We start from the raw sequence: 12,334 nt of genomic DNA on the forward strand, positions 1-12,334 counted from the left end.
CAGGACCCATACCTCACACCATACAGAAACACTAATTTGACATGGATCAAAGACTTAAATATAAAACCCAAAAATAAAAAGATCATGAAAATAAAAAATAGGGTCAATGCTAGAGGTCCTAAAACATGGCATAAACAGGACACAGACTATAACTAACAACACGGAAACACCAGAAGATAAGCTAGACAACTGAGATCTTCTAAAAATTAAAGAATTCACCAAAGGAGTAAAAAGAGAACCTACAAACTGGGAAAAAAATATTGGCTATTACAAATCTACAAGAAAATCCAACACCTCTACAACAAAAAGACAAATAATTCAATTAAAAAATGGGCAAAGGACATGAACAGACACTTCACCAAAGAAGACATTCAAGTGGCTGACAGACACATGAGGAAATGCTCACCATTCCTAGCCATTAGAGAAATGCAAATCAAAACCACAATTATACACCATCTCACCCCAACATTGCTGGCACGAATCAATAAAACAGGAAATAACAAATGTTGGAGAGGCTGTGGGGAGATCAGAACTCTTTTGCACTGCTGGTGGGAATGCAAAATGATACAACCATTTTGGAAAACAATATGGCACTTCCTTAGAAAGCTAGAAATAGAAAAACCATATGATCCACCAATCCCACTCCTAGGAATATATCCTAGAGAAATAAGAGTCATCACACAAATAAACATATGCACACCCATGTTCATTGCAGCATTCTTCACAACAGCAAAAAGATGGAAACAGCCTAGATGCCCATCAACAGATGAATGGATAAGCAAACTGTGGTACATACACACGATGGAGTATTATGCAGTGAGAAAGAACAATGATGAATCTGTGAAGCATCACAAAACACAGGTGACTCTGGAAGCCATTATGCTCAGTGAAATAAGTCAATCACCAAAGGACAAATATTGTTTGAGACCCTTATTATAAAAACCCATGAAAAGGTTTACACACATAAAGAAAAAAATCTTTGATGGTTATCAGGGAGATGAGGGGTGAGGAGGGAAAAACAATAAACAGGCAATAGATAAATGGTAAATTTGGTGAAGGGTAAGATGGTACACAATACTGGGGAAGCCAGCACAACTTGACCAAGGCAAGGTCATGGAAGTTCCATGGACACATCCAAAGTCCCTGAGGGACCGAATTGCTGGGCTGAGGGCTACGGGGACCATGATCTTAGGGAACACCTAGCTCAATTGGCATAACACAGTTTATAAAGAAAATGTTCTATATCCTACTTTGGTGAGTAGCGTCTGGGGCCTTTAAATCTTGTGAGCGGTCATCTAAGATACCCCACTGGTCTCACCCACCTGGAAAAAGGGAGAATGAAGAAAACCAAAGACACAAGGGAAAGATTAGTCCAAAGGATTAATGGACCACAACTACCACAGCGTCCAATAGGCTGAGTCCAATACAACTAGATGGTACCTGGCTACCACCTCCGACTGCTCTGACACAAATTACAATAGAGGGTCCTGAACAGAGCTGGAGAAAAATGTAGAACAAAACTCTAACTCAAAAAGAAAGACCAGACTTGCTGTCCTGACAGAGACTGGACAAACCCTGAGACTATGGTCCCTGGACGCCCTTTCAGCTCAGTAATGAAGTCACTCCTGAAGTTCACCCTTCAGCCGAAGATTGAACAAGCCCATAAAACAAAAAGAGACTAAGGGGCACAGCAGCCCAGGGGCAAGGACTAGAAGGCAGGAGGGGACAGGGAAGCTGGTAACAGGGAACCCAAGGTTGAGAAGGGAGAGTGTCGACGTGTCGTGGGGTTGGCAACGAATATCACAAAACAATGTGTGTATTAACCGTTTAATGAGAAACTAATTTGCTCTGTAAACCTTCACCTAATGTGCAATAAAAAAAAATATACATTAAAGAAGTAAAAAAAAAAAAAAGAATTTTGGTGCTTTAAATAGGTTAACCTGAGTCTAAAGCCTCACAACTTTGTATTTTCAAATTAACAATGTTTTTGTTAATTTGATTATATGAAAACATGATTAATAACTCAAATCATATTTTAAGTTATTAATTTTAATGTATAATTGGAGAAAATAAAGTAGCATGCTTGATGGCACTGGGTTACTGGCGTTTTATGCATAATAATACTACTTAGAAGTGAGGATGGCAAGGCTTGGCTTGTTTACTTCGGATAAGACATCAGGAAAGACCAAAAGAACAACATCGTTGGTAAAGTAGACGGTCATAAAATATGGGAAGCCCTCAATGAGATGACAAAACAGTCACAACAGTGAACTCAAACAACGTAGCAGGAAGTACAGTACACTTGTTTTAATTAGTCCTTCAAGAAAAGGGGCCAATTCATTCCTTAGATGAATTACCTAGAGTAGCTAAGGCAAAAGGAAGAAATGATGAGATAAAACAGCTGAAGAGAAGATTTCAAAGGGCAGCTAGAGAAGACAAGGTAAAGTAGTATAGTTAAAGGTGCGAGTACCTGGAGTTAGAAAACCAAAGGGAAGAACACGCTTGGCATTTCTCAAGCAGAAAGAACTGAAGAAAAAATTCATGACCTGAGATGCAATACTGAAGGATTCTAAGGGCAAAACATTGAATGCCCCAGGAAGTATCAAAAAAAGATGGAAGGGTTATGCAGAGTCACTATACCAAAAAGAATTGGTTGATGTTCCACCATTTCAGGAGGCGGCATATGGTCAAGAAGGAAGAAGTCCAAACTGCACTGAAGGCATTGGTGAAAAAAAAGTCTCCAGGAATTAAGAGAACACCAATTTGAAATGCTTCAATAAATGGATGCAGCGTTGGAAGTGCTCAGTAATCTATGCCAAGAAATTTGGAAAAAAAGCCCATTCCAAAGAAAGATGATCCAACAGAATGCCGAAGTTATCGAACAATATCATTAATATCACATGCAAGCAAAATTTTGCTGAAGAAAATTCAAAAAGAGTTGCAGCCATCCATGACAGAGAACTGCCAGAAATTCAAGCCAGACTCCAAAGAGGACGTGGAACGGGGATATCATTGCTGATGTCAGATGGATCTTGGCTGAAATCACACTATGCCAGAAAGATGTTTACCTGTGTTTTATTGACTATGCAAAGGCATTCGACTCTGAGGATCATAACAAATTATGGATAACATTGTGAAGAATGGGAATTCCAGAACACTTAACTGCGCTCATGGAGAATCTGTAAATAGACCAAAAGGAAGTAGTTTGAACAGCACAAGGGTGTTTTGTGTGGTTTAAAATTGGAAAAGGTGTGTGGCCAGGTTGTATTCTTTCACCATACTTATTCAATCTGTATCTGAGGAAATGATCAGAGAAGGTGGGCTGTATTAAGAAGAACATGGCATCAAGATTGAAGGACGACTCATTAACAACCTGAGATATGTAGATGGCACAACGTTGCTTGCCAAAAGTAAAAACCACTTGAAGCAGTTACTGATGAAGATCAAAGACAACCTTCAGTATGAATAACACCTCAACATAAAGAAGAAAATCCTTACAATTGGACCAACAAACAAGATTACAATAAATGGCAAAGAATTTGAAGTTGTCAAGGATTTTATTCTTCTTGTATCAACAGTCAATGCCCATGAAAACAGCAGTTAAGAAATCACACAACATACTGCATTGGGCAAATCTGCTGCAAAAGATCTCTTTAGAGTGCTAAAAAGCAAAGATGCAAAGATGTCTCCTTGATGAGTAGGGTGCACCTGACCCAAGCCAGGGTATTTTCAATCACCTCGTAGATGTCAACATAAGAAAGTTGGAAAAAGAAAAATTGACTCATTTGAATTGTGGCGTTGGTGAAGGATACTGAATATATGACGGACTGCCAACAGAATGAACAGACCTGTCTTGGAGGAAGTACAGCCAGAATGCCCCTTAGAAGTGAGGATAATAAGACTTCGTCTCACTTACTTTGGACATGTTATCAGGAGGGACCAATCCCTGAAGAAGGACACCATGCTTGGTAAAGTAGAGGGTCCATGAAAAAGAAGACGACCCTCACTAGGATGGATTGACACGGTAGCTGCAGCAATGGGCTCCAGCATACCTGTTATTGTGAGGATGGTGCAGGGCCAGGCAACATTGCATTCTGTTATACATGTGATTGCTATGAGTCAGAATCCGCTCAATGGCACCTAGCAACAGGTTAAAAACTTGGCCAATAACTGCAAGTTTGGGGATTCAAGCCCACCTAGAGGCATCTCGGGGGAAAGACCTGGCTACCTATTTCCAAAAAATCAGCCATTAAAAAGCCTATGGAGCACAGTTACACTCTGACACACATGGGGTCGCTGTGAATTGGAATTGACTTGACAGCAACTCGTTGTTGTTGTTTGTTGTAGGTCTTTTTACATCCCTGATACTTATCTTTGTACATCATATAGATTCCCCAAATATTTGTGAAAGATAGAAGAAAGAATAAAGTCAAGAAAGGAGGGGTAAATAGGTAAGTTAAGGCTATTCCTTACAGGAGTACCTGAATCTTAAAAGGCTATACCTGAAGTTGTACTTTAACCAAAAATGAAAGAATTTTAATGGAGAAATTCATTCATCATCAGACTGACCCTCTTCCTGAAATCTTTTTTTTTTTTTTAATTATTACTGTATTTTAGATGAAGGTTTACAGAACACTCTAGCTTCTCATTAAACAATTAGGACACATATTGTTTTGCAGCATTGGTTACCAACCCCACAACATGTCAACATTCTCCCTCCTCTACCTTGGGTTCCTGGTTACCAGCTTTCCTGTCCCCTTCTGCCTTCTAGTCCTTGCCCCTGGGCTGGTGTGCCACTTCAGTTTCATTTTATTTTATGGGCGTATCTAATCTTTGGCTGGAGGATGAACCCTTTTAGCTCATTACTGAGCTAAAAGAGTGTCTGGGGGCCGTACTCTGTGAAATCTTACTTGATTTGGGGAAAGTCTTTCCAGGACTTTTCTTTTTACATCACTTGAAATGTCTTAGTTTATCTCCATGTGAGACTAATTTTAACTTACAGTACTAAGATTCCAAGGAAATATATGTAAAAGCACCGTGTCAGTGGTTACTGATTAAATATTTATGAAATAATACATTACAAAGGCAAATCCAAGGGGTTGTGTTGTGGAGATATATGCAATTCCTCACTTGTGTCATAGATGGCACCATTTATACATACTAATGCATATTCTCTAATTTATTTTAATATTTTCTCAAAATTGTTAATAAAAATAAATAATTGACCTTTGTGCTTTATTAAATGTATATGTTTTCAGTATTATATCTTCCTGAGGAGACATTTTCTCATATTTTATTTACTTTTCATAGGCTATTATTTCTGTTAGAAATAGTTTCATCTGTTACTAAAAGGAGACTTCAACAAAGAAAAGACACCTTTACCGCAAAACATTTCACTCCAACTGCATTTTGGCTCGATGCTGTATAAAGAGAGAAACAAAGACACAAGCTAGACTCTTCCTGTTGGGTAACCTGAGAGTGTCGGGACCACTACAGCCATACAAATTTGATGGGGTCGCTATGAGTCGGAATCGACTCGACGGCAACGGGTTTTGTTTTGGGGTTTTTGGCCCTCTGATCTGAGAAAGCTGTTTCATGATAAGACTTTTTGTTTTTCACTCTGTGAGAGCTCTTATAAGTCCAGCATTCTTAGTTTGCAGATTAGGTGTTTTATGAACTAAAACATGACAACACAAACATTTAAATTGCCCCATATTTTACTACCTCAACTGCCGTATAAGGAACACAAAATGATTATGGCCATGGATGGAAAATAGATACACCTGAGGGCTGCTGCTTCCTGAAATCAGGAATGGAGCAGACTGAAAAGTCAAATGTATATGCTGAGAAAGGTGGGTAAGAAGTGAAATCCTCGGAACAGTTAAAATTTTCATGTCTAGAGGCTAGAAATCAGCAAAGAGAAGGGGGGATTTTTTTTTTCTTGCAGAAATTTGATTTCCAATATTACTTGTATGTAAGTATAAATATAAGTAATGCAATTTTTGTTACATGAGAAAAGACTAATTTGCATGAGGGAGACAAAAAATGTTTTAAAAATATTATTATATGCTAGAATCTCTGTGTTTTGCTTTGGTTTGGTTCATTTTGGTTTCTCTTTGTCAGGAAACTTGATCGACGTCCCTCAACATGCAGCTCTGAAGATGAGCACTTAATTAACGCAAAGATTAACTGCAGTGAACACAGGCCTCAGTGAGGAAAGCAAAAGGTTACTGCTTGGCAGGCTTGAAAGCCATTTATAAATCGACTCTAATCTTCCTCACAACACCGCATTGCCTTGTTCCCTTACTGTTCATCTAAAATAATAATAAAAAACAGTACTGAAAGCCAGTAAATGGCTGAGAATACTCCAGCAAGGCCAAAGCAGTTGTCAAGAAACAGAGCTATATTAAATGGGCTGATGTTTGACAGGTAAACTTGAAACAATATTTCTCAGTAAAGTGCTTCTAGCTAGCAATACCTTGCTTGTCCCAGTAACTGGCTACTAGATTACTATTCTCTTTCCAGTAGCTTTGGTGCCTATGGTAGGAAAGGTGACAGTTTTCCAGAGACTGAGTTGTGCTTTTGCCAGAGTGAATTCTTCACAAGGTTTTATAAATAATGCCTAAACAAATATGCAAAAGAGCATAAGTAAATTTATTTTTCTAATATTCATAAGGTAGCATTTTTTTTTTACTTTTCATTTTCCCCAGGACTGTACTGGTAGCTTTACATATGTTATTTTATTTGATACTAAAGACAACACTATGTAGCAGCTAGTATACAATTTGGAGCCCTGGTGGCACAGAGACTAAAAGGCTTGGCTACTAACCAAAAGGTTGGTGGTTCAAACCCACAAACCACTCCTCAGGAAAAAGATGTGCAGACTGCCTCCATAAAGATGTGCAGCCCTGGGAACCCTACGGGGCAGTTCTACTCTGTCCTATAGGGTCATTATGGGTTGGAATTGGCTCAGCATCAGTGGGTGGGGGTATAAAATTTTAGTCTAACTTTAAGCTAATCAGATTAATACTAACTTTTCTGCTTAGAGCATGATTTTTGTAAAATAATCATAACATAATTTGTAATCATGCCCTAGAACTTTGTAAATGAAATGGTATCTCTTAGAAAAATGTTTATAGATGCCTTTTACATAGGTCATATGTATCCTATGAATTTTAATGAACTTAACTATTTGATTGGAGATACTATGCAGTATTTAATAATGAGTTAATGATAAGTGAGCTTGAAACAAATAGTGTTTAGTTGACAAAAAACACTTCTTAAATTGAAGCAAAGAAGGTAAAGTTTAATTTACCTAATTATGAGCATTTATGACATCATGAAGAACTCATTTCCTTAATCAGAATTTTAGGTAGCTTTCAAAAGTCGCTGAACATTTTACCATTTACCACATCACTAAATTAGAAAAATAGTAAAAATAGGTAATAATTGTTGAGTATTTATCATGGTCTAGGTAATGTTCCAAGCCCTCTCTCATTTAATATTCTTGGTAAACTCATGAAGCAAATGCTGAGTCAGACACTTCTGCCATTTGACAGAACAGGAATGAAAGTGTCAGATTTAAAAGCTTGAAGGAGTTTGTCCAGGTTACAACAGGCTGGAGCCGAATGGGAAACAAGATCCCCCATTCCAAAGGCCATCTCATTCTTTTAACTGTATTTCTGCCTTCCTTCATCAAAGGGATGCTCCACATCTCTCCTACAGACAAACACAAATTCAACTAAAAGAAAACCCTGGATATATGATATATTGCTGTAAAATATTCTACGGCCACCCTTACTGCTCTTTAGAAATTAATACCAATAAACATGATCTGACTGATTGTTGATTGTCTGGAAAGACTGGGTTCAATGTTTAAAGAAGTACAAACAGGTTACTCAACTAATAATGTAACTTTAAACAGCCTGACTAAATAACCAATAGAAGTAACAAATAGTTGTGTTTCAAATTATGGGAAGGTATGGAAGTCACATTCAGCCATAAAATAAAATACCGTAGGACTCAGGTTAAATGAAGAACAGATTGCTTCTCAGCCCCACTTGTTATTCTCTGAAGAATAAGCCTGCTGTTGTCCACAACATCAGAGAAACCTTGTGATACTTCAGGATCAAAGAATATTTTAAAAATTAAAACTAACTTTTCAAAGATTATGAGATTTTGGTGTAACAACATATTTATACAATGGCACCAAGACACTTGCATAAAAAAAGACAAATTGCAACATAAAAGGTATGTTATACATTTTCCGAATAGCATAGCACTTTCTCATTAGACTTAGGCAGTCAATGTATGCTTCTTGATGCCTAAATAAACCACCTAACTCGTGAAGAATTTGAGTCCTGGTGTATTACAAGTAAAAAAGGCAACCTGCGTGTGTTGTGTTCTGTGCAGATAGCATCAAGTTTTCTCAACCCATTGCTATTTCTGTTTAATTATTTTGTGCTTTGTTTAATTATTTGTTATTTAATTATTTAATTTATTTCACTATTTTGCAAAACCTTAAGGACTCTTGGAAAAGATAAAGCTTTGCCTGTTAAAGAAACCGCTGCCATCTCCTACTGCCCGGAAGAAGCTTGACTATGACTTTCCCATCTCCACCTCCTTTCATGGGGTACACAACGTTGTCAGGAACCAGAGCAAAATTCGGAAGTTGATCTGGTTGTTGGTGGCCCTGGGCTCAGTCTCACTCTTGGTGTGGCAGATACACAGTTGCTTTGCCAACTACTTCTCTTGGTCCACCACAACATCTGTGGCAGTTCAATATGTGGAAAAGATGGAGTTCCCAGCTGTGGTATTTTGTAATTTAAACAGGTAAAAATTATCCTGTTCATAAAAATGAGCCCCTGTAACTTCACTAGTATAGCCTTTCTTGGCTGACTGAAATAGAGTTTTATTAGACAGTATTCACATAAGTAAAATCATTAAAGTTCCTAAATTGCATTTAAAAGCATAAAGGTAGAGGAGGAAAGAACATTACCAATGTTGTTTTCATTTATTTTCCCTTATTCCTTTTTCCTCCCTTCCTTCCTTCCGATCTTCTTTCCTTCCTGCTTGTTCTCCACAACTATATGCTAGGCGATAGACAGAACAGATTAAAAATTCTTGATTAGAGGGAGGCGAGGCCAAGATGGCGGAGGTGTCATACTCCTACAGTAAACCCTCTTACAACAAAAACCCTAAAAAACAAGCGAAATGATTATATTTATGACTTTTTTTTTAGAAGCCCTGAACATCAAAGGAAAAGTTAGAAAATGGACTGAGCAGTGGGAGAGGGACAGACAGTTCAGAAGAGGAGAGGATTTGCCGGACCTGAATAGCTGGATGCCCTCAGGTTATGATGTGCTGGTGGTAGCATTTGGCTGCAGTTTCCTCAAGGAGAAACAGCCAGCTGGACAGCCTACTCACACCTCCAGAACCAGAGAAGAACAGCGCTCTCTGCAAAAGCTAAGTACTTGCATTTATTTTACCGTGCCCCCAGCCGCCAAGCCAGCTTCAGTGGCTGTCAATTCCTCTGGGCCTGAGATAGGCCCTGTTGTGCACCCTGGTCCATTCTCCCCGTCTTGAGAAGGGAAAAATTCACAACTGGGGAAAAGATAATCTGCCAGCTCCACTAACCTGGGGAGCTCAGGACAGAAGCAGCTCCTGTCCAGGCATAAACGATCCATGGAAATTGAATATCTTTCCCCCTCGCTTGGGCCTGTGTGGGCCTATTTCAGGAGAATAGGCCCTTTTTGGCAGACTACAACTGTTTCAGCTGTGCGGCGGAGAGGTGGGTGTTTGATGTTTGACACAACTTTGCCTATTAAATAGGGTCCTGACCTAACCACATCAGGGCCTAAGGACTGGTGTTTCCACTCAGGTCACCCAGTCACCTGCAACTGGGGTCCAAGGATAATCAGTACCTCCCAGTCCTTACAACCAAAAGCATTTGGTGTCCAAGGTCAGTCTGAAGAACCCACCCACCTGTTCCCTCTAGGAAACAGGGATGCTTTTTCCTCACAAACACTCTAGGGATGCTTGTCAGCCCCCTACCTTGCTCAGAGCATGAACTCCTGCTGCAACCAGGTACTGGTAACTACACCAATCACCCTGCCCCTCTGAGAATGTAGGACAGAGTCTGTACCACACACTTGATGACCAACTACCTGGACACCTGAGCTGAATCCATACAAGAAAAGTGAATGGACTCCTAGCCTTATACACCAGGTCACAGCTCTAGCCATCTGGTGAGAGGACATTAGAGATTCAAAGGCAAAAATAACCAAGCTAACTCACTCAAGCAAACTATTCGGACATATCAAAATAAAACAAAGCAAAAAGCCAGGATATAGTACCCAAACATAAAATAAACTAATACAATAACTTATAGAAAGCATGGAGACAACAGTCAATATTGAATCACATAAAGAAGCAGAACATGATCACTTCAACAAGCTCTCAAAATGAAGAATCAATGGATCTTCTACATGAAAGTGCCTTTCTGGAATTACCAGATGCAGAATATAATATACAGAACCCTTGAAGACATCAGGAATGAGATCAGCCAATACACAGAACAAGCCAAGGAACACACAGATAAAGCAGATGAAGAAACTAAAAAGGTTATTCAAGAACATAATGAAAAAATTAATAAACTGCAAGAATCCATAGAGAGACAGCAATCAGAAATTCAGAAGATTAGCAGTAAAACTATAGAATTAGACAACTCAATAGAAAGTCAGAGGACCAGAATTGAGCAAGTGGAGGGTAGAATTGGTGAGAGAAAAGATAAAGCACTATGCACCAATGTAATTGAAAAAATCAGATAAAAGAATTTAAAAAATACAGAAACCCTAAGAAACATGTGGGACTCTATCAAGAGAAATAACCTCTGAGTGATTGGAGTACCAAAACGGGGTGGGGAGGGGATAACAGAAAATACAGAGAGAATTGTTGAAGATTTGTGGTCAGAAAATGTTGCTGATATCATGAAAGATGAGAAGATATCTATCCAAGATGATCATCGAACTCCACATAAGGTAGGTCTCAAAAGAAAGTCACCAAGACATTATAATCAAAGTTGCCAAAACCAAAGATAAAGAGAGAATTTTAAGAGCAGCTAGGGATGAATGAAAAGTCACCTACAAAGGAGAGTTAATAAGAATATGCTCAGACTACTCAGCAGAAACCATGCAGGCAAGAAGGCAGTGGGATGACATATAAAGCATTGAAGGAAAAAAAATGCCAGTCAAAAATCTTATCTCCAGGAAAACGGTCTTTCAAATATTAAGGCAAAATTAGGACATTTCCAGATAAACAGAAGTTTAGGGAATTCGTAAAAACCAAACCAAAACTATAAGAAATACTAAATGGAGTTCTCTGGTTAGAAAATCAATAATATCAGGTATCAACCCAAGACCAGAACACTGGACAGAGTAATCAGAAGTCAACCCAGGTAGGGAAATCACAAAAATAAATCAAGATAAAAAGTTGCTCAAAATGGAGCAAAAGCAATGTCATTATGTAAAAGGAGACAGTATTAGAATAATAGAGACTAAGAAATGCAGTCATAGATCTTTCATAGGAGAGGAAGACAAGGCGATATAAAGAAATAAAAGTTAGATTTAAGCTTAGAAAAATATGGATAAATATTAAGGTAACTGAAAAGGAGACAACCAATCCAACTCATCAAAATAAAATACGAGAAGAAAATAGAGACTCAGCAGAAACAAAATCAACAGCAAAGAATAAGAGGAAAAGACAATATATAAACTACTCAGCACAAAAAATTAAGAGGAAAAAACAAACTGTCAACAACACACAAAAAAGGGCATCAAAACCTATCCATAATTATGCTGAATGTAAATGGACTAAATGCACAAATAAAGAGACAGGTAGTGCCAGAATGAATAATAAAAAAAAAAAGATCCGTCAATATGTTGCCTATAAGAGACACACCTTAGACTTAGAGACACAAAAAAACTAAAACTCAAAGGATGGAAAAAAATATATCAAGCAAACAACAATCAAAAAAGAGCGTGAGTGGCAATATTAATTATTGACAAAATAGACTTTAAAGTTAAGTCCACCACAAAGGATAAGGAAGGACACTATAAAATGATTAAAAGGACAATATACCAGGAGGATATAACCATATTAGATATTTATGTACCCAATGACAGAACTGCAAGATACATAAAAGAAACTCTAGTAACATTGAAAAGTGAGACAGACAGTGCCACAATTATAGTAGGAGACTTCAACACACCAGTTTCTGTGAAGGATGGAACATCCAGAAAGAAGCTCAATAAAGACACGGAAGATCTAAATGCCA

At 38.2% G+C, this 12,334-nt stretch overlaps 1 protein-coding gene across 1 annotated transcript in view; it reads left to right on the forward strand.

Annotated features, from left to right (window-relative positions):
* Positions 1 to 5,812: 5,812 nt before the first annotated feature.
* ASIC5 (acid sensing ion channel subunit family member 5) overlaps positions 5,813 to 12,334 on the forward strand; it is a 30,269-nt gene continuing 23,747 nt past the window's right edge. The window contains 2 exon segments of the mRNA XM_049852806.1: positions 5,813 to 5,852; positions 8,526 to 8,832. Of these exon segments, the coding sequence (XP_049708763.1) occupies positions 5,813 to 5,852; positions 8,526 to 8,832 (347 nt within the window).

The sequence above is a fragment of the Elephas maximus genome, chromosome 13 (genome assembly GCF_024166365.1).
Source record: "Elephas maximus indicus isolate mEleMax1 chromosome 13, mEleMax1 primary haplotype, whole genome shotgun sequence".
Lineage (NCBI taxonomy): Eukaryota > Metazoa > Chordata > Mammalia > Proboscidea > Elephantidae > Elephas > Elephas maximus.